The sequence below is a fragment of the Seriola dumerili genome, unplaced genomic scaffold, assembly GCF_002260705.1.
Source record: "Seriola dumerili isolate Sdu_G_001 unplaced genomic scaffold, Sdu_1.0 BDQW01000068.1, whole genome shotgun sequence".
Taxonomy (NCBI): domain Eukaryota; kingdom Metazoa; phylum Chordata; class Actinopteri; order Carangiformes; family Carangidae; genus Seriola; species Seriola dumerili.
This window is the reverse complement of record NW_019174323.1, coordinates 17,839,868-17,863,032: the sequence shown is the minus strand read 5'-3', so window position 1 is coordinate 17,863,032 and position 23,165 is coordinate 17,839,868. Positions and strand designations below refer to the sequence as shown.

Sequence of the window (23,165 nt, the reverse complement as noted above, 5' to 3'; positions counted from 1 at the left end):
CTTGGTTCTTGACCAAACAAGACAAACATAACTGTTTCAATATTCACTTTTAGAAAGTTGTCTACATCCCTCCAGAACATTCCTGTATGTATGTATGTATGTATGTATATATATATATATATATATATATATATACAGTGAAAATATAGATGGGAAATGCTCTTTTTTTCTAGACCACAAAATCAAACTTAGAATCAATATCCAGCTTTAATCTTTCTAACATGTTTAACTGGATAAATTCTGTCCAATATCTTGAAAGACATCTCCTTACACTTGTGTTTGATACTGTATGTATCACATTCTCCATGCTGTTATTTTTATTACTACTATTATCAAGAAATTCCTTGTAAGATAATAATTGATTATGTAACTGGCCAACTGTTAATTTGCCATAAAAAAGAAAAAAGAAAAAGTTTTATTTTTGTCTTGATGTCTTTATTGTTCCATATAAGGTATCTATGGAGTGAAAAGTCATGTTAGTTATAAAATGTTCCTAATAAATAGATCACTAACAGAAGTTGTAGTTTTTATTCTCCCTCCCAGCCCTCCTTAGAATGTGACGTCACCACGACGTCCCGTCACCGACACATGACATCTTCACGTGACCCCTGGGATGTGGTAAATTCCAGTGCCGAGAGTCTGTAAGGAATCAAAGTTTGTTCAACTACATGTTTTTCTACTTTAGGTTTTGAAACTATGATAAATGGCACATTAGAGCAACACGACTGTTGTGTTTGAGCCACATGTGTGAATGACAGGAGGAAAAGTCATTAACCACGGTGCTAAATGTGATAAATTACAGCGGAACATAAAGTGATTGGAAACAAACATCATCTTCATGCCTGTAAATGAAGAAAAATCTACAGATAAATGATTTGTCTTTGCTTTAATCGGTTGATACGGTTTGTTCTCCGCCCCTTAAACGTCACACAACAGAAACTATATCAGCAACAGGTCCGAAGAAATTATCCTGTTAGCTTTAAGAGCCTCCACCTCTGACTTCTCTTGAATTACTCAGATGAAAAACCATCATCTTCTCTAGTGATTACTACTCCGACGGTCTCCATCTGTCCGACAGCACGTGAAGGCAGCAGCAGGAGCTCATCTGTTGGACAGGGAAACTAATCAGGAGCCAAGTAAAGACTTTTCAGTGCAGCTAGCTTCAGGCTAGCAGCTCCGAGTCCACCGTCCAGACTGAAGAACACGGACTCTGTTAATGAGGCGCGGCGTCTCCGAGCGACGAACGGCGGTCAGACATGATTTAGAAACTCGGTTGTTTCGCGGTTAAAGTCGGACGGCGGGCAGCCTGTTTCTCTAACGTTAGCTGGGAGAGAAGTGCCAGAGGAGGCAGGAAAAATGGAGCTGGACAGCGTAGTCCTCTACCAGGACGACTCCGGTAACTCTACCATGATGTCCGACCGGGTCTCGGGTCTGGCCAGTTCGATTTACCGAGAGTTTGAACGGCTGATAGAGAAATACGACGAGGACGTGGTGAAGGAGCTGATGCCGCTGGTCGTCGCCGTGCTGGAGAACTTGGACTCGGTGTTCGCGGTGAACCAGGAGCACGAAGTGGAGCTGGAGCTGCTGAAGGAGGACAACGAGCAGCTGGTCACCCAGTACGAGCGAGAGAAGGCTCTGAGGAAACACGCAGAGGAGGTGGGTTCCAGCACACAGCCGCCAAACTCACTCATAACCCGGATTATAGATTAAAGGCTCGTGTTATGGACTTCGGGTCGAAAAGATTTATCGCCGAACTCAATTTAAAAAATCTGGCAATTCACATTCCCGATGCTGATCAATCATATATCAAATCTGATCAATCACCAAGTAGTACTTTTTCTGAAGTATATAACCTGTTGTTTGAATCGGCTCAGTGACAGGACCCCCACAAAGCAGATTATGGGAGAACCACACTTTATAAAGTGGTCGTCTGTACTTGCAACGGCCCGACGTCCGCTGTTTAAGCGGAAGAAAAAAAAAAAAGCTTTTCCTAAAAGTGAAATGTAGTGAAAACAATCACAGTCTCATGGTCGGATGTTTCCTAAAGGACGGATCGATAGTTTCTGATAAAATGTGATCAACAGCACTGAGGAACAAACTGTCCTGTAGCTGAAAGTTTATGTCACTGTGGATCTCAGAGCTGCACGTGAACACAGCATCAAGTCCAGCCTCAGATACATGGAACCCACACACTGATTTGTCTCTAAACAAACTGAGTGAGCGTCATGTCTAAAGACAGTCTGACTGAAGCTCAGCCCTGAGTCCCGTCATTTGACCGGTGATGGGACACTTACTGGCAACACACACACACACACACACACACACACAGTCTATTTCTGGACACTAACATGTTTCCTGTAGTTATGACTCTGCGCAACAACAGGTCTGAGGTCAGACTCAGTTTTGGGTGTTAATCTTGTTGTCGGGTCCTGGTTCTGTCCTGCACAGTCCCTCATGTGACAGTGGGTCACTCTGTACAGATGTTAGCACCTGTACAGTTGAGTTCAAACTTGCAGCTGTGTAATATTTTATAATCACTTCTGCTGTGATGAGACTCTGAGCTGTAGGACCCTCAGTCACAGTGTGATGATGGACGATGATACAGGTGATAATCAGATCTCTTCTAAGGTATCTGTGATTCATTTGTCTATGTTTGTAAATAAAAAAGGGAACATCTGTAAAATGGAAAGGTTAAAAACACACTGGCATTCACATCAGACTAACCCTGTCCCCTTCACCCTGTCCCCTTCACCCTGTCCCCTTCACCCTGTCCCCCTCACCCTGTCCTGGTGACTGTGTACAGTGACCTTACCACAGGTTAGAACAGGAGCCAGCTCCAGGAATCACGAGGTCACAGTTGTTGTCGAAGTTAAACAGCTGTTTAACTGAGCAGTGAATGGATGCTTTGTTCTTTTCAGCTCACTTCAGACTTTATTCAATTCAACTCAGCTTTATTTATACACAAGTTTTCTCAAGGCACCGTCCATACAGACCAGGACCAGATGGCAGTCCCCCCATCAGAGACCACCCGGTCACAGTGGAGGGAAGGACTCACCCTCCTTCAACCCTGACGCTGGTTCAGTTGGAGGTCTCTGAGAGAGCATAAGACCAGTAATAACAATGAATAGACAATAAGAGAACTGATATTAACAATAAGAACACCAACAATGATAATAATTAGACTAATAATAATAATAATAGTAGCTGCAGGTGTTGAGAGAGTAGATGGTCTGCAGGAGCCACTTTGTCTTTACATATGCACACACTCACCTTAATCTTAATGACCTCTGATTGGTGTAAGGTGTTGCTACTGCTGACATGAATTATGATTTACTGTATTTATGAAACATATGAACACCTGTGAATAGTTCTGCACAATATGCAAAAAAAGGGGAAAAAAAGAATCATTGTGATTATTTTGGCAGATATTGCAATTTCAGTTGGAGAGATCGTTTTTTCATTTTCACTGAAAAAATATAAAAATGATGACGATGTGAATTTTTGTTCTTGTTCCTTCACGTCTGGAGAATATGATTTGTAGGTCGGGGCGTCTCTGTAGCACCACAATGCTAATGGTGCACACACACACACACACACACACACACACACACACACACACGCTCATGCAGATTCACAGCTGGGGATAATTATCTTATTAATGTATTTATGTGTCATGACAGCTGCAGTTTGTGCTGCTCCTCAGCACTCGACAGGTAAATGTTGAATGACGAGCTCAACAGGTCACAGAGCAGAGTCCATTAGTTCTGTCCTGACTTGTTGCTCATGGGAGTTTCAGTTCTGTGTCGCAGGTTCAGTGCCATCAGTCAGGCTGTGACCTGTGCGACTGTAGCAGAGAGGAGTTGAGGTGTTCACTATGTCTGAGCTGCATCAGTCACAGCTGTTAGACACACTGGCACATGGTAACAGAGGATTCCCTCCTCCAGATCACAGGTCACATGATCGGCTCCAGAGGATCAGCTCAGTGCACACGAGGTGAAATGTAAACAGCCAAAAAATTCACCTTGTAACAATAAGTGTTTATCTCATTGGTATTTGATTGTTACTTATACAGAGAAAGTGACAGCAGGAGGACTGTGATTATCACCCTGAACACACACACACACACACACACACACACACACACACACACACACACACCACAGTTTAAACTGTGAACTCATGAATCCTGTTTTCTTTAGTCCTGACTGAAAAATCAACCATTAAATTAAAATTTAAGAAAATCACAGTTATTATTTAAGAGTTTGTTGACAGAGAACAGTAGAGCTGACGGAGAACAGTAGAGCTGATGGAGAACAGTAGAGTTGACGGAGAACAGTAGAGCTGACGGAGAACAGTAGAGTTGACGGAGAACAGTAGAGCTGACGGAGAACAGTAGAGCTGATGGAGAACAGTAGAGCTGATGGAGAACAGTAGAGTTGACGGAGAACAGTAGAGCTGACGGAGAACAGTAGAGTTGACGGAGAACAGTAGAGCTGACGGAGAACAGTAGAGTTGACGGAGAACAGTAGTGTTGATGGAGAACAGTAGAGCTGACGGAGAACAGTAGAGTTGACGGAGAACAGTAGAGCTGACGGAGAACAGTAGTGTTGATGGAGAACAGTAGAGCTGACGGAGAACAGTAGAGTTGATGGAGAACAGTAGAGCTGATGGAGAACAGTAGTGTTGATGGAGAACAGTAGTGTTGATGGAGAACAGTAGAGCTGACGGAGAACAGTAGAGCTGACGGAGAACAGTAGAGATGATGGAGAACAGTAGAGCTGACGGAGAACAGTTTTTTGCTCGTTTGGATTCATGAATATATTTGTGTCATTATCACAGTTAAATGAATGAGGTGAAACGAACAGGAAGGAGAATCCAGACTCTCAGTAAATGAAGGGTGGATATGATCAGCAGGAAGTGGTGACAGTCTCCTCTACAGGTGTTTCTATGCAGGTGAATTAACACTGAATACTCCTGAAAACGTGTTGAATGAATAGTAGATCAATACTGTCAAGTCTTTTCCTCGGACATGAAGTTTTAGTTTGTTTATTTATTTAATAGAGACGATGCAGTTGGACATTGTTCTCATACAGAGCGTGAACCTGAGATTTTATAGCTGCTGCTCTTTTTCAGCTCTTGACTCTCGTTGAGTTTTTACATGTACAGAGTCACAACCTGTTTGCATTATCATGGAATCACAACACACTACAGATGTGGCAGTAGAGTAAAATACTAGACTGAAATTAATTGATTGTGAAGTACAGTCTGTGTAATGTGTCTGGAGAGAAACTCTGGGGCCAAACTGTTGATACATTTATAAACTAATTTGTGGTTAATTAAAGGTGAATAAAAGTAAGTAGTTTCCCCCAGCACCACAACAACTGCCCACTCAGAGGAGAGACATAAGCAGCCTGGGTTATTAAGCTTCTCATTAGGCCGACGAGTCGCTCTGGAGGCAAAGAGTCAGATTAATTTTACCAAACAAACACAGTGTGAGCCGAGTCCTGCTGCTGCTGCCCCCGGCCCAGAGGAGGAGGAGCAGCAGCAGGAGGAGGAGGAGGAACCTCCTCTCAGTGGTTTGTCTGAACACAGGAGGAAAAGGCAAGGCAGGAAATTCTTGAGGAAAACCTCCCTCGGTTCTTTTGTCCAGTCAGGACCTGCTCCACAGAGTCCAGCTGACCGATCATCATCAATCATTAACATCAAATCTGTCAGGACGCGGGTCACAGTCAGGTCCTGTAGTGTTCTGTAGCACTGCCTCATATGATCATGAGGATGGTTTAGGATTAGACAGATGGAGACAACAGTGTCAGTGAATGTGTCGGTCGGTCAGTTGGTTGGTCAGTTGATCCAGAACTTTGGTCCAGACTAAAACATCTCATCAACCATCAGATGGACTCCATGAAGTCTTGTTCAGACGCGTGTTTTCCTGCAGCTCAGCAGAGTTTTAACTTCTCAAGTAAAATATCTGAACATGTACCGGATGAACAGAGACACTGAGAGTCATTGATAATCTGATGTTTGGTGAAATGTGTGGACAGCTGTTGGTTGCTTTGAAATGTGGTTCAGACGTTCGTGTTCCCCTCAGGATGAACTCTAATGACCTCTACCACCATCATCAGGTTCATGCTTTATGACTTTCCCATCAGCCTCTGCTGCTCTTTGTGTTTAGTGCTAATTAGCTAATGTTAGCATGCTAACCAGGCCAAGCTAAAGTAATATGGAAAACATGGTGAACATTATACCTGCTAAACATCAGCATGTTAGCACGTTAGCATGTAGCTTAAAGCACTGCTGTGACTACAGCTTCACATAGCTGTGACGACTGTCAGTGAGTGGATTTACAGTCTCTAACATGTTCTCATCAAAATGACTCTCATAGCATCCGTATTATTCACTGTGTCATCATGATGTGTGTCTGGAGGTCGTGACCTTAAAACTCCACAGTTTTCCCAGATGAGCCAACCACACACCAGCAGGAGTTGATTTCTGTCAGTTGAGTGTGTGAGTGTGTGTGTGTGTGTGTGTGTGAGGGAGAGAGAGAGTGTGTGTGTGTTGGGACAAAGGGAGCCTTATCTGTGCAGTGTGGGGGGAAGAGTGCACGTTAACTTGCTGGAACACTCATTCTCTGGAGCGCTGTCATGCACAGGCCTCATATGACGAGCAGCAGGGCGAGAGGATGCTGGGATTGTTCTGATGAATGTGGAGGAGGGGGCGTCGGCCTGCGTCATCCACGCAGTCTCTACAGTCTGTTACAGTGTTGAGTCTGTAAGGGTTAATGGATGTAAGTCTGAGGAGGAGTGCACCCCCCCACCCCCACCCCCACCCCAGGAGCCAGCCGGCTGTAGTCCAGCCCAGTGCTATGTTAATGCTCTTATTAGATTTACATGGGAAATGCTGCTTTAGTAGCAGGACTTCAGGTCTTAAGATGCTCCTGGGACTTTCCAGACCTCACTGGGGGGGGGTGGGGTGGGGGGGGGGTGGGGGGGTGCACATTGCAGCCATTTATGTAAACTAACTCAAACTTCACAATAAGTTCTTCAGTCCTTTTGTTGTTTGTCACCTCAGAGGTGGTTCATGGTAAATCAAGTGCTCCTCTCTGAAACAGCTGAGGAGCCACAGGGAGAGGGAGGGAGAGAGAGAGAGAGAGAGAGACCTCCACCATCAATGAGTGATTGTGTTTAAACCAGTGTCCTGAACCAACACCTCTGTTCCTCACCTCTAGTCTCAATGTGACTCGTGTGTGAAGAACCAGGTGATCCTCATCTCCGCACAAATGACATCCACACCCCGCCCCCGGCCCGACCACGGGGCCCCCGTCCACAGCCGGTACCCACATCACAAGACTGCATGTTTACAGACATGGAGAGCTCTCCGCCTGTTAGCACGAGCCTGACTCAGCTGATCAGCTGATCAATACATGACACACACACATACACACACTTATAATTCTTCATATTATAATGAAGGTTGTAACTCATATTCACACAGTGTATTACAGTTCCTCCTGTCATGTTTTAAACTCTGTGATCATATTTAGTTTGACACGTTTTCACACATTAAACTGGGTCTGAAGCTCAAACCTGGATCAGGCCTTGAGCCCCGCCCACCACCTGCTGGCTCCAGGTGGACAGGTGAGAGAGCAGAGAGCATCAAGATGGTGAGAGGAGGAAACATCAGAGAGACTCAGCCACATGTTGGAGCCTCAGTCAGACCCAGACCCAGACTCAGAGGAGGAGTCTGAGACCAGAACCAGAGACTAGCAGACGGGTCAGAACCGTTAGCATAGTTAGCATCTTTTATTTGTTTATGTTGTTTGTTAGCTTGTAACTGGCAGTGGGTTGACATAGTGTTAGCAGTTGTGCTAATGCTAACTCTCACTCTCTGTACTGATGAGGTTTCAGGTGTATTTAGCCCCGCCCCCCGTCCCCACAAGTTGACAGGATTGGTTCTTTCGGTTTGTGATGTATGAAACCCTGAATCTGTTTTTATGAGATTCATTGGTTCACTGCAGTTAACAAGGTTAAACTCTGGATCTGTGGTTCAGTCACAGTTTATCTGATGATGTTCTCCTCTTTTATTGAAACGGTTTCTGTTCTTGTTATTTGATCCACTTTCTCAGAGCTCATTAAAGTTTCATCTGAACTCATGAACTCACAGTGTGAAGTGGATCAGGTCTCCTCTGACTCTGTCTCTGTCCACTGACATCAGCTGCTGCACTGATTATGAATATTATTCTAATCATAATGATCATTTTACAGTGTGTGTGTGTTTGTGTTCAGAACACACTCCTCTGTGTGTTTCCTCTGCTGTAAAATCAGTCACAGAGCTCAACATCCCCTGAGAGCAGGAGTGAGGTTAGTGACAACAGCTGCTGTGAAGATTGAAAAAACAACCTTCACACTGACATCAACACTGTGTGTGTGTGTGTGTGTGTGTGTGTGTGTATATATATACAGACTGTTGCTGTGGTGCTGTGCACCTGTTGTAGGGAGCGGTTAGATGACTGTAACAGAGGACAGAGTGTGTTTCTCTCTGGCACCAACACACATGAACAACATTTAGTCCAAACGTCTCCTCTCTGACTCTTGGTCACTGTCGTCATGTTTAATGTTGTAGACTGTGATGGTTGTGATTCAGATACTGGCTGATCTCACACACACACCTGGCTTCTCTGTGTCCTGAGGCAGAAACACAAACCATCAGCCCTCACTGGACCTACAGGTATACAGGTTTACAGGTATACTCACTAACTCTGAGAGTGACTGTCTCTGTCTCTGTCTGCAGAGGTACATCGCTCTAGAAGACTCTCAGGAGGGAGAGAAGAAGGACCTCCAGGGTCGACTGGTGTTGCTGGAGTCTCAGAGTCGGCACCTGGAGCTGAAGACTAAAAACTATGCAGATCAGAGTAAGTCCATCACACACACACACACACACACACACACACACACACACACACACACGGACAGTGTGCAGGTCTTGTGACAGCTGATAAGCCAGAGGGCAGATGGACTGAATAAAGACCCTCAGTAACGGTGTTTGTCTGCAGAGTGTGAGCTGTGATCATTATCGACATTGTGTGTGTGTGTGTGTGTGTGTGTGTGTGTGTGTGTGTGTGAGAGTGTGTGAGTGTGTGAGTGTGTGTGTGTGTGTGTGAGTGTGAGAGAGTGAGGACGAACCATATGACTAGGGTGGAGGGGAGAACATGTGGACCAGTGGTTCTCAACCTTTTCTAACTCATGTTGGCGGTCCACATCCGACCCTGTAAGCCCCTGAGCACTTTTTATTTTAATGCTAAAGATCGAACACTCAGGACTGAACTGAAGCGGAGGAAGCTCAGTTCTTCTTTTTTGTTTGACAGAGGAGAGATCAACATCTGTCTCTTTAACTCTTCCTGTTGCTGACCAGCTATCCATTTTGATTCTCCAGTTTTTGCCATGGATGTGATCAGTTAGCGCACAATCAGACTGAGATAGGAAACAAGTGTATGATGTGGCCCGGCGACGACATAAAAGTTCCTATCATTGGATTATCAAAGTGACAGACCTTAATATGAGGGGAAAAAAACACTGCAAGTTTTAAAACATTTAAAATTGTGATTGTTTCATAATTCCATCTTTTCACCCAAATGGTTCTGTTTTGTGAATGAATATTGGACCTGAAGTAGAGACGGTGCAGACCAGAGACAACCCTCATGATGTGTGCATGACTGCGCCGTCGACAGTGTGTGACTGTTACACACCTCGGTCAATTCGGGGAAAAATCTGAGACGTGTCAGCAGTTTTGTTTTTATATCTTTGGATGTGACACTTCCTGTTTCTCTGTTTTGTGTGTTTGATTTGTGTGTAATTGTGTTTTCACTGTCAGCAGGAAGTCACTGATCTGAACGCACGCAGTCCGACCTCATAATGTTCAGCTGTCAACTCCATTTAATGTTCACACTCATTCACTCATTCATAGGGGGGTAATTAGTAAATATTGTGATAATTGATTAATCATTTGAGTTATTTATCAAAGACTGAGGTAGACGTTTGAACATTTCCTCCAGAACCAGCTCTTGATGCTCATATCATATTATTTTTTAATTTGTTCACTCTCTTCATGTTACATCACTTCCTTTTACTCTACACACCTTTATAACACACCTGTGTTTACGCTCCACTGATTTACCACCAGTTCCTCTTTCTATCAGCTGTTCAACCTGTTACAGGTGGAGTGTTTTGTGTCTGTTCCTCCTCAGTGTTCTGGAGGAAAGGTACAAACACAGAATGAGGGGGTTGTTGTTATTGCACCATTATTATTATTATTATTATTATTATTATTATTATTATTATTATTATTATTATTATTATTATTATTATTACTTCGTATCATCTGTGTTCTCTCATGATCACAAGTTGTTGAGAATTTTTAGACTGAAAATCCAAACGTGATAAAGGAAACACTTGTACTCGTACAGAGGAAGTGATGTCACGTCCACACATAGGTCAGTCTGATTAACACTAAACTTGGGTCAGTAGTTTGCTGCGCCACACAAATGTGGTGCACATTGGCCACTAGGTGGAGCTGTTACACAGAGTGTAGCTCCTCAGACACTTTCTAACTGAGGTGCTTTCACTCTGTGATGTAACTGCAGTAACTCCATTACCGCATGAAGTGATTTAATGTTTGTTTAATCACATCAGTGAATTCATACAGAAGAAGTGGATGAAGCTGGTTATTCAGAGTGAGTCTGGGTGTGATCATGTGACTGCTCTGATCATGTGACTGACTGTTTTCTCTCTTCAGTCAGCAGGTTTGAGGAGAGAGAGGCTGAGCTCAAAAAGGAGTATAATGCTCTTCATCAAAGACACACCGAGGTGAGCTGCATTCATTCAGTCTCACATTCATGTCCTCGATAACCAGTGATGATGATGACTTTTCCGTTTCCTCTGCATGTACGGCGTGATTCAGAAACACACACACACACACACACACACACACACACACACACTCACATGAATCCACCGAGGCTCAGAGGTGAAAACAACCTGAGTGGAGGAGAGGTGTGAGTGCAGGCTGTCATGAATCTGAGAGGTCATAAAGGTCACAGAGAGGTCAACTTACCTGAGTTCAGTTCATCACCTGTTGACTGTGAATGTGGCTCCTGAAGAACTGTTCAAATACACGTCAGCAGAGGACAAGAGAGGTATAAATGAAATGATGGTGAGTCGTTAGTTTTGGTCTCTACGGCTGATTTCCTGCTTCAGGACAGCTGCTCATATAACTCACCTGTTGACTCACCCATTTTATTAAGGCTTAGAGTTATGAATCATTGAGGGTGTGGCCTCTTTGAGTGACAGGTGGGTGAGTGTATGCATGCCACAAAGGCTCAGCTCCACACATGCCACTTCTCTTTGACCATTTTTGGATCTGCTGGGAGTTAGGGGCGGAGTCAGACACTGCCAAGATGGCGACGGTAGAGCAGTTCTCTCTTCAGAAACCTGTGTGTGACGTCATGGAGGCGACGTCCATCTTTATTTACAGTCTGATGAACACCTGACTCAGTTTAGAAACAATCAGGTTTAGTCCTGTGTTGTGTTGGTGAAGGAAACTCAGAGGTACAGAGCTGACCTCTGACCTCTGACCTTTGAGTGATGGAGCAGAGCATGTAGCATCTGGACATGAGCCTGTGCTCCATTATCATCACTGACAGACGTCTCAGAGTCAAACAGCAGCTCATCTCAATAATAATGAAGAGATAACAGCTGTCACCGACACATCACAACATCCACTGTGAAGCTGACTGTCACAGGTGTGTGTCAGCGTGAGTTACCATAGTAACCAGACCGTTTTAGACGGAGCTCTCCGTGACCATTTCTACAATAACATCATCATAGCTCTCTGACACAGATTGTAAAACTTGTATAAATGTCTTCCTGTTCTGTCCAGATGATCCACAGCTACATGGAACATCTGGAGCGGACCAAACACCAGCACCCAGTGACACCAGCAGAGCCGCCAGATACAGGCACATCATCCAGAACACGGTGAGACCACCAACACCACACCACCACAATCACTGTGTCGGTGTAGATCAACACAAACATAGAACAGTTCAGTCCTGCCAACGATGAACCTGAAACATTAAGATCAAAGGACCTTTGACCTTTGATCTCTGTGAATATCTCATCAGATTCTAACTGTAGTTTAATGTCACTGCTCTCATATATGTAGTGAACAGCTCATCAGAGCAAACACATATACAGACAAGTATACAGTCCAACAGCCATTAAAGAAACAAGAAATGAAAACTATAAAAAATAAAATAAAAGTAAAAAAAAAGTGTGTGAGACAGTGTGTGTGACAGTGTGTGACAGTGTGTGAGACAGTGTGTGTGACAGTGTGTGTGACAGTGTGTGTGAGACAGTGTGTGACAGTGTGTGTGAACCAGTGCGTGTGTTACAGGATGGTGACAATGTGTGACAGTGTGTGTAACTGTGTGTGACAGTGTGTGTGTGACAGTGTGTGTGACAGTGTGTGTGAGACAGTGTGTGACAGTGTGTGTAACAGTTTGTAAGTGTTTGACTGTGTGTGTGACAGTGTGTGTAACTGTGTGTGACAGTGTGTGTGTGACAGTGTGTGTGTGTGTGACAGTGTGTGTGAGACAGTGTGTGAGACAGTGTGTGAGACAGTGTGTGTGACAGTGTGTGTGACAGTGTGTGAGACAGTGTGTGTAACAGTGTGTAAGTGTTTGACTGTGTGTGTGACAGTGTGTGTGACAGTGTGTGTAACAGTGTGTGTAACAGTGTGTAAGTGTTTGACAGTGTGTGTGACAGTGTGTGTGTAACAGTGTGTGTGACAGTGTGTGACAGTGTGTGTAACAGTGTGTAAGTGTTTGACTGTGTGTGTGACAGTGTGTGTGACAGTGTGTGTAACAGTGTGTAAGTGTGTAACAGTGTGTGTGACAGTGTGGTTCTGTACTGTGCAGCATTTTAATGTCTGTGCATTCAGCCCCTGTGTTTCCCTCCCCCTCACTATTCCTCTAATGCAGACACACTGCCAATGTCTCTCTCTCTCTCTCTCTCTCTCTCTCTCTCTCTCCCCCTCTCTCTCATACACAGACACACACATACAGACACAGCACACACACTCTTTGATTGATCAGTCTGCCTGTTTGGCAGCCAATAGGCTGTCGCCTGAGAGGAGGCATATGGAACGAGCTGCCTCAGCATCCAAAAGAGAGAGAGACAGAGGGAGGGGTGGAGGGTTCACAGAGTGAGAGAGAGTGAGAGAGGGAGAGGGAGAGAGAGAGGGAGAGAGAGAGGGAGAGCGTCAGACTGTTCTAGACTGAACAGCAGCAGCCGAGCTGCATCTGAGCGAAGGAGGAGAGTCTGATCCACTGCTCTGCTTTGCTCAATCACTGCTGCTGCTGGAGCCTCCAGGATTACTGCTGCTGACTGCTGCTGACCGTTACTGACTGTTGTTACTGGCTGTTGTTGCTGACTGCTGCTGGTACCTCTGCTGGCAGACCGTTCTGTGTTTGGCCCGCACTCGGTCTCTAGCTGCAGCTGGACGGACGCAGCGTCTCTGACCTGTCTCACAGAGTTGATCTAGAGCTTCGGTGACCCCCCTCCACCTCACCTGCTTTCATCGTCTGTGCCCCCCAACCTCCTGGTCCTCGCGAGGCACTGGGCCATGATCTGGGGGGGCCATGAGCCCCGGGTGTATGCTGCTGTTTGTGTTTGGCTTCGTGGGGGGAGCTGTGGTCATCAACTCAGCTGTGCTGGTGTCTCTGTCGGTGCTGCTGCTGGTCCACTACTCCGTGTCCACCGGCAGCTTACCTGCCCTGCCGTCCTTACCCTCCATCCCCCGGCCCAGCAGGTACAGAGTGTGTGTGTCCTGTCTGAGTGTGTGTGGAGGCTGAGCGGCTGCCATGTGGGTGTGATACAGGCAGACGGTAAAGTAGGTCAGGAGAGAGAGAGAGGTGTATCTACGGCCGAGTGAAGTGTTTATGATTCTCATCATCTGCTGGAACAGCGACCTGACACTGAGTGACTGTTGGTGTGTGTTCAGATCAGACAGAGACTCTCTGCTCACCATCAGTGGCCTGTGTGTGACCTCTGTTCTCAGTATGGTTGTGTCCATTGTGTTGTTGGGCTGCAGCTTTTCATCAGTGGCTGCTGTTTTCTCTGTGGCAGCCATTGTTCTGCTCACACTGTTCGGGAGTCAGTGGAGTGAGAGGAGCTGCTGCTGTGGACCTGCTGAGGCAGAGGAGGGTGGTGTGTCAGTGTTAGAGCTGCTGGTTAATGGACGTCTGAATGTGATCTCCTGCAGTGAGCTGCCAAGTTGTTAAAACTTATTATGGTTCATAAGGTTTCACAAGGTTTACGTCCAAACTATTAGTCTAGTATTATCAGTTTGTCCAGGACTGAATATGAGGGTTAGTGAGAGTTAGTTAGAGTTAGTTAGAGTTAGAGTTAGTTAGAGTTAGTTAGAGTTAGTTAGAGTTAGTTAGAGTTAGTTAGAGTGTGTGTGTTTTAGGATAAAACCCCGCCAAAGAAAAATCTGCCTGCTCTCTGAATAGTGTTTGAAAGCAGCTGCACAGTGAGTCAGCAGAGTGAACCTCTCTCTGTCTCTCTCTCTCTCTTTCTGTCATAAAAATAATAACTTTATTTATACAGCACTTTTCAAAACAAAGTTACAAAGTTCTGTACAAACATAAAAACAAAACATAGAAGAGAGGCAACGTGTAGTTCGTGTGTTAAAACGATGAGATCAATGGAGCAACAAAAGAAAATAAAACCAAAAGGAACAAAGTTAAAATTTAAATCAGGAATTAAAAGCTGCTTTATACACGTGTGTTTTGAGTCGTGATTTAAACAGCAGACTCTGTAGGTTGGTGTTTTTGATATCGTCTTGTTGTGTAATGTTGATGTTGTCGTCAGGTGTGTTCATGTAAAATGGGATATATGGAGCTCATACATGTCACTAATAAATCATGTGACTTTATTGTGACATACTGGTGAATATTAGTGCTTATTATCAAATAATCAGTTAATCAATCAGTCCAGTTTAATACCTGAGCTGCAGACAGTAACAGATCAGTGTGAAGTCCTTCATTTGACTCTTAATAACTGGAGATGGTACTTCGCCTCCGTCAGTGCGTTGTGTGTCGCCTGAACTGTTTCCTGGAAAAATACATTAAAATAGAGACAATCAACATCAGGTCTTACTGGGACAGATGTTTGGACAGATGTTGTGATAGGAGTCATGATTTTAGTGATAGTGATGATGTTTGCTTTGTAGGTCGCGTCATCACGAACATTTACCTTTATCAAACCATCGCAGCTCCTGTGATTTGTAAATTGCATCTGGTCATGTTGAGGTTTTGATAATATTTTGAAACAACCTGCTCATTTAATGTAGTAAAAGTAAATTAAACGTAGAATCTGTTAGAAGTGAAGCAGGTGTCAGACAAAGCTGTTATCCCACAGTGCAGCCTGTCGTGCCCCTGTGCTGTCGGACTAATGAGGAGTTTATACAGCAAGGAGTTTCCTGCTGAGCTCTGCTCATTGCTCACTGTGGATCACATGCTCATGGTGCAGCCTCGGTCTGTGTCACCGCTTCAGTCCAGACTCACATTTCCCATGAACAAATTCACTTTGTTGACACCTGAACTCAAACTGAAGTATTTCCCATCATCCTCTGCTGCACTTTGTGTTTAGTGCTAATTAGTAAATGGTGAGTGTAGCTCCACAGAGCTGCTAGCATGTTGGTCAGCTGATGGACTCACCCTCACTTCCTGTGTGTGGTGACAGTTCACCTCCTGTGTACTCATGGGTAATTGTGTTCTCTCTGTTCCCATTACGTAACAGCAGCTCGACCGCCGAGTCCGTTCCCCAAACACTTGTGTTTCTTTCTCTTTACGTCACCTTCCTCTGTTCGTCTCCAGGAAGGAGCGTCCCATCTCCATGGGCATATTCCAGCTTCCTGGGACTGATGGTGTGACCCCTGACCTCCAGAGAGAGCCTGTGGACACGCCCTCTGAACCCTGGAGGTTCAACAACCTCAGCCACCCACGGTCCAACACCAGCCTCAAGGTACCACACACACACACACACACACACACGTCCTGAGAGCAGTGTTAAAGTGTAAAGTTTGTGTATGAGGTCAGCCTGTGGCGCTTCCCACGGATCAGACGATGACATCATCATCTTCAGGACACTTCAGAGGCTGTGGAGACAAACTACGACGCTCAGTGCCAGAGTACACTTCTATTGAGAGAGAGGGCTGCCCAGAATCTTTAGCAGCCTCTGTGTGTGTGTGTGTGTGTGTGTGTGTGTGTGTGTGTGTGTGTGTGTGTGTGTGTGTGTGGCTCAGAGCCCAGGGGAAGTGGTACCATTCGGGGGCCTGCCTTTAACCTCAGGGAGGGTGGAGGACAGAGTCTCTTCACATTGTTGCTGTTGGAGACGATGCTGCAAACAGCTCCGTCATGAATATTAATGAGCTACTAATAAGCGTTCATTAATGGTTATTACATTGGTTATTAGACCGTTGTCAGCGTGAGGAGGTGCTTTGACCTCTGGTGACTTTTTATTTAAAGTTACTAAAACTTTAGATTGTTTCATGACTGATGATTTTTTTTAAAGTGAAGACTTTACACAGTCCTTGAGTAAAATACAGATCATCCCCATCACTCAGGTCTACACACACACACACACACACACACACACACACACACACACAGTACAGACACACTGCTGTGTCTTTGTGTTTTCTCCTCTGACTTGACATTTTCTAGAGATTTACATTAAATGCTCCCTCCCTCTCAGTGTGTGTGTGTGTGTGTGTGTGTGTGTGTTTTGGAGCGTTAGTGAAGAGACTAAATCAGGAGAGAAGCACAGGAAGGAAGCTCTCCCCCCATTGGCTCCTCAGTGCTACTATAGCAACGGCAGCATGGATACCGGAGGAGTGAAAGGAAACAGTCAGAGCAGAGAGAGAACAACAGTCTGTAGTGTAACAGGGGTCAGTGAACGCCTCACGGTCCTCCATCCTCCTCCATCTGTTTTTCAAGGTGACGGGATCTGTGTGGATGCTCTGACTCTTTCCCATCAGCCACTGTGCTATTTATAGGACTGGACCACTGGAGTCACCAGATCACAACAACACAGGGTGGGAGGGGCCAGAGGCCACGACGCTGCTCACCCTCAGTGTCTGATTGGTTCATATTCACAGAGGGACCAGGGGCCAGTTGCACAAAAGTTTTCTACTTAAATGTGACACTTCAGGTTTTATTTCTCCTCAGCTGAGGGAGTTACTTCAGGGTGTTGCACAGAATCTCTTAAAAGTTTTCCTTAGTTAAGGAAAATAAAGTTGAAGCAGCAGCGAGAGAGATTTTACAGCAGTAAAATTCTTCTGTTTCCGTGGAGACCGTTGATTTGCCGCCTTTAGCACTTTTGGGAAGCTGATAACGTTAAAGCAGTGAGCCGCTGTCTCTTCTTCATGTGTTTTAGTCATTTCTTCAAATTTGGCACAAACGTTCACTTGGACTCGGGGATGAACTGGTTAGACTTCGATAGTCAAAGGTCAAAGGTCAAGGTCATGGTGACCTCACAAAACCCGGTTTTGGCCTTGTGAACACAATATCTCGAGACCACAAAAAGTGTTTTGGCGGAGGCATTAAACCGCGAGGCGGGAGTTCTAGTTATTTTAAGGAAACTCAGACTTGAGGGGAAAATCTTAACCTAAGGTGTTTTGTGCAACCGGCCTCAGGTCTCCCCCTGCACCTGAGGAATCACTGCTCGCTGTGAGTTCACCTGTGGAGCTCGGGCTGTGTGTTGTTCTCTCAGACACATTCAGAAGGTTCTAGTGAGAACAGTCGTGTTGTTCCACTGAGTCATTACACCTGAACGTCACACAGCTCACTCTGCTGCTTTGTGTCAGGTTAATGATAAAGGTCTTTAATGTTCCTCAGTCCAAGGATCAGTTCTGTCCAATCAGAGCGGAGGGTGAAGGGTCACGGGAGAAGCTGTCCAATGAGGAGGCCGATCAGGACCAGGTAGACCGGCCTGTCATGAAGGAACCACACTAACCCAGCGTCTGTGCCCTGCTGTGTGTGGATGCGGTGCAGACGTCACTGTGTGTGATTAAATGAAATGATGCTAACAGCTGCATGTGTCTGGACTCAGCTGCTTCAAGTGTTTACAGTGTGAGACCCGTCAGTTCTCATGGGTCTGAACCAGAACTCGGATCCTCATCGAGAGGATTTACTCACATCTATAACATGGTTTTAGTTGTTGTTGCTCGTTGCCTGAATGTGTGTGAAGCTTGGTCCGGCTCTCTGTGGGTACCTGACTTCACTGAGCCTGACTCTGATGATCCTGGATAACCAGCGTCACCTGGCTGGTTATCACCTGGGCCAGGTGAAGATGCAGGTGTGAGAACAGTCAGTTTCAGAGCCAACGACAATGGATCATCTATAAAACCATGAGAGGAGTTTCAGTGAAGTGAAATAAACGAAATAATCACAGAACCTGAGATCTGGACTACGAAGCAGGATTTGAGGTCATCGAGGTAACTTGTTGCCGGGGTATATCACCATGGTGACTGATGCTGAACTCCTAACCTGCTCCGGATCAGACCAAACTACTGACCAATCAGATGGCTGCATGGAAAAACATCACAGTCATTCCTACAGGATCCTGACAGGGAGAAAAAAGTTTACAATAATAGTGATCAATAATTAAGATCTTTGATTAGAACAGTGATCCTCACATTGTTCAACATTTGCAGCAGGTGATAACTGGCTCCGGGCCTCTGAGCTCCTGTCGCAGCCTGCTGACGGTGGGGATGTTGTTGTTGTTGTTGTTGTTGTTGTTCACCTTTGATCCAGCAGAGGTCACTGTTTGAAACGTACTTGGTGAATGTTTGATGTCGTTGTGTCTCGTGTGAACAGCTGCACAAAAGAACGTGTCATGTTGACGTGATGAAGATTAAAGTTTAATCCTTTGTCTTCCTCCCTCCTCTCCCTCTTCTCCTCCTCTCCCTCTTCTTCTCTTCTTCTCCTCTTCTTCTCCTCTTCTCCTCCTCTCCCTCCACCTTAAGGATGAACTGGCTGGTTCAAACCGCAGAGGCTCCAAAGGTGGAGGATCCAAGTCCAACACCCCCATGTCCTCTCAGGGCGGTACGTCTAAATCCAACACCCCCACCTCCGCGTCCACACCTCTGTCTCCTCATGACGGCGCCTCCACCACTGTGAGTCCTGTGTCCAGTCATGGTGGGGGCCCTGCCTCTGCTACACCTGGGTCTGCAGCTGCTTCAGATGTGGCCATGGAGTCTGTGGACACCCCCCTCCAGGAGCGGGCTTCGGACTTCAACCAGAACCTGGACTGGAACAGCGGGAAGCCGGAGAGCAACAAGAACATCTCAGCGGTGCAGGAAGGACAGCAGGGTCAGAGTGGGCGGGGCAGTCAGGAGTCTGCTGCTACACCTGCGACAGGTGGAGGTCTGAGCTGCGGTCACCACACCCTGATGATGTATGTTGTCTGCTCATGTGAATCTAATGTCTCTGTCTCTGTTGGTTGCACCAGATGATGGAGCGGAGAACCTGGACAAGTCTGAGGTGCAGGCCATCATAGAGTCCACTCCAGAACTGGACATGGACCTGGAGAGCTGCAGAGGAACCAGGTACTGGACTCCCTGACCCCCGTGACAAGACCAGAACCACAACACGTTCAGGTCACACAGCTGCTCCGAAACCTGAAGCTTTAGTGACTGTACGAAACAACAGTCACCTGTTCTTCACTCTGATTGGTCGATTTACAGAGGAGTGTAAAGATTATTTTAACATCTCAGCTGCTACGACTTCCTCTTCATTCTGTCGTTCCTCTGGATGTGAATGAAAACAGTGTTAACGTTAACAGCTGTGTTCACATGTGTTACGACGGTGATATTAAGCTACGTGATTACACTGCAGCCTCACACCTGCTTCATTATAATGACCCCCCGCCCTCCTCTTCCTGTTTCCCTCTAGCACGCCGGCTAAAGGCGGCGTGGAGAACCTGGCGTTCGACAGAAACACTGAGTCTCTGTTCGAGGAGCTGTCGTCGGCAGGAAACGACCTGATCGGAGACGTCGACGAAGGAGCTGACCTGCTGGGTGAGAAGCCCCCCCCCCTCACTACCTGTCATTTGGTCACAGTCACATGATCCACTGTTACAAGCACCTTTCTCCCTGTCGTGTCTCTGAACTGTCTCTTCTCTGGCTGTCGGGCGTTAACTCCTCACAGACGAGTTCTCTGGTGTGTATCGGTCCCTCTGTGACTTTTCTCATGGATGTGCAGGATAGATGAGAGTGATGTCACTGTGCTGTGAGAGTCAGTGTTACTGTAGGTCGCACATGTTCACATTGTCTCCTTCGTTCTCTTTAACCTGTTTCTAATGTTCCTCTGCACGACTCTCAGATTACAACTTTCTAGGTAAGAATCACAGAGTGTTAGTGTGTAGGTTTGTAGATCCGACTGTTCACTGTGGAGCTGATGATGATGATGATGATGATGATGATGATATCTGTTTTCCAGGTATGGGTCGGGAGGTGGAGCATCTCATCCATGAGAACACTCAGCTGATGGAGACCAAGTAAGAATCACTGAACACTTTCCTTTATTAAAGGTTCTGTAAACGATCGTCAGCTGATCGGATCAAAGCAAACACTTCGTTTGGACGGTCCACGGGCCGAGCAGGATCTTTCACCTGAACGCTGCACTAACATGCACGTGCTGCTAAAACACAGACCAGAGAAACTCAGATTACATCACACACAGAGGGGGTGTGGCTTCATTCTCCAGTATCGCTGCTGTGTTACTGTTTAAAATCTCTCAGAACCTTTAACTGTCTCTGTCTCATGTTGTGTAAAGATCAGAGACAGAAACACAGGAAGTCATTAAACTCTGTGACTCGTGTCGTGTTGAAAACACCAGAGTTAATCTCTGCAGTTGATCCTGTAGCAGCTCGTTGTTGTGTGAGACTGAGGAGTTTGTTGCTGTTAATTAGTCTAATGAGACCAGCCTCAGTTCCTCCTCTTCACCCTCCTGTCTCAGCTGTTGGCTCTGACAGGACAGTGCTGCCACCTTCTGTGTGATGTAGGTATGACATCAGACTCACCTGTATTTACCTCTGTGTGTGTGTGTGTGTGTGTGTGTGTGTTTTCAGAAACGCTTTGAACGTGGTGAAGAACGACCTGATCGCTCAGGTGGACGAGCTGTCCTGTGAGAAGGAGGTTCTTCGAGGAGAGCTGGACGCTGTCAATCAGGCCAAGAGCAAACTGGAGGAGAAGAACAAAGAGCTGGAGGAGGAACTGAAGAAGTGAGTGGATCTGGATCTGGATCAGGATCAGGATCAGGATCAGGATTCAGTTCATCTCCTGCTGTAGATCCTGGACTGAACTCTTTTCTGTCCTGCAGGATCCGAGGAGAGCTGGAGGAGGTCAAACACAAAGTCAAGCCTGAGAATGAGGACGATGTGAGTCAAAGCATTTTTATTCCTCCTCACTGGCGACAGTCGGAGCCGGAGGCATGTCGTTTTCGTGTTGTCCGAACTGATTAGGTTTTGGTGCTCAAAGGTCGAAGGTTAAGGTCAGTGTGACCTCACAAAACACTCAGATGTAATCTGAAACTAGTCCGAGTGACGGAGGCAGACGACCACAAGGCGGGAATTCTAGCCTGAACCTTCACTTGAAAGCTGATGTAGCAGGAGCCGTGTGTTGTGGTGACAGTGCGTCAGTGGCGTGACGGTTGTGTTGCGTCGGTGATGTCATGGTTGTGTTGCGTCGGTGATGTCATGGTTGTGTTGTGTCTTCAGAGCGATGTACCTACAGCCCAGAGGAAGCGCTTCACCAGGGTGGAGATGGCCCGGGTCCTGATGGAGAGGAACCAGTACAAGGAGAGACTGATGGAGCTGCAGGAGGCGGTCAGATGGACGGAGATGATCCGGTGAGACACACACACACACACACACACACACACACACACACACACACACACACACACACACTCACAGGTGTTGTCATGTAAACCCTTTAATGTGACTCTTGTGTGTCTCAGGGCGTCGAAGGAGAACCCAGCTCTACCAGAGAAGAAGAAGTCCAGCCTCTGGCAGTTGTAAGCGCCTCTTTTCTTCTCTGTGTGGTCACAGTGGCGTTACCATGGTTCACGTTGTTTTCTCTCACAGACGTGGAGCCCTTTATTCACACTTTCTGTCTGAGGAAATTACCCACAGTTCATAGTGTTGTAATGCCATGAAATGGGGAAAAAAGAAGAAGAAGGTAGAAGAAGATTGGTTAATAAACAAGCATGAAAGGAGCTAATGCTAACGCTAACGCTAAAGACAGAACAAACAGGTTCAGAGCCTGAACTGTGACATGATGATAAATCCTCAATCTGCTTTCATCAGATCTGATGCGACATTATTATTGTTGTTGTTTACAAACAGGAAGTGAAGGAAGGGAATAAAAATTATAAAATCAAAAGTCACGATCCCACAGTTGTACACAACATGTTTTGGCGTCGTCAAGGTAACGTGATACGTCACAACGTGCGGTCTTGTTCCTCTGATACCTGCAGCCAGGTGAGGGTTCAGGTCTGAGTACGTGAACGGTCACGTGATGTGTCTCCAGGTGTGTCGCCGTGGACGGAGATGATTTAAGTGAAACGCGTCGCAGCCTGAGACGCAGGTGTTTTCTCCCAGAGCAGGTGGAGCAGGTTGTTGTGTGTTTCATGGAGTCTGACTGATGCACCGTCTCTCCTGCCCTGTTTGTGTGTGTCCTCTTTACTCTGCCTGGTGTCGTGTCTGTGTGCAGGAGGTGTGTTGGGGGGGTTGCTATGGAGACGGGAGGTTAGACTGTTGTTAGCTTAGACTGAAGGAATCATGTGTGTTGCAGATGTATTTAATGTGTTCAACATGTGGGCAGGGAGGGGGGGGTCAGTGTGTTGTGGTCAGGGAGGGGGGGTCAGTGTGTTGTAATTGGCTAATTAGCATGTAGCCATCACATGTACCGTAATTACAAGCAGCTAAAATACAGTATCAGCATAATCTTGAATCACAATTATCTGTGTGTGTTTGTGTGTTCTGTTTGGCCTTGGTGTGTGTGTGTGTGTGTGTGTGTGTGTGTGTGTGTGTGTGTGTGTG

General features: G+C 46.0%; 1 protein-coding gene across 3 annotated transcripts in view; it reads left to right on the top strand.

Moving 5' to 3' along the window:
• The first annotated feature begins 1,149 nt into the window (after positions 1 to 1,149).
• Positions 1,150 to 23,165, top strand: part of LOC111219742 (C-Jun-amino-terminal kinase-interacting protein 4-like) — a 27,684-nt gene continuing 5,668 nt past the window's right edge. For 2 of the 3 annotated variants that reach the window (XM_022742506.1, XM_022742505.1), the window contains exons 1-13: positions 1,150 to 1,656; positions 8,788 to 8,908; positions 10,789 to 10,859; positions 11,932 to 12,029; positions 15,935 to 16,082; positions 19,087 to 19,486; positions 19,572 to 19,668; positions 20,015 to 20,139; positions 20,561 to 20,618; positions 21,192 to 21,344; positions 21,443 to 21,500; positions 21,840 to 21,970; positions 22,082 to 22,138. In XM_022742506.1, the coding sequence (XP_022598227.1) occupies positions 1,357 to 1,656; positions 8,788 to 8,908; positions 10,789 to 10,859; positions 11,932 to 12,029; positions 15,935 to 16,082; positions 19,087 to 19,486; positions 19,572 to 19,668; positions 20,015 to 20,139; positions 20,561 to 20,618; positions 21,192 to 21,344; positions 21,443 to 21,500; positions 21,840 to 21,970; positions 22,082 to 22,138 (1,817 nt within the window). In that variant the 5' untranslated portion in view covers positions 1,150 to 1,356. The remainder of the gene's footprint in view (positions 1,657 to 8,787; positions 8,909 to 10,788; positions 10,860 to 11,931; positions 12,030 to 15,934; positions 16,083 to 19,086; positions 19,487 to 19,571; positions 19,669 to 20,014; positions 20,140 to 20,560; positions 20,619 to 21,191; positions 21,345 to 21,442; positions 21,501 to 21,839; positions 21,971 to 22,081; positions 22,139 to 23,165) is intronic. The other variant, XM_022742507.1, reaches the window with a different exon arrangement.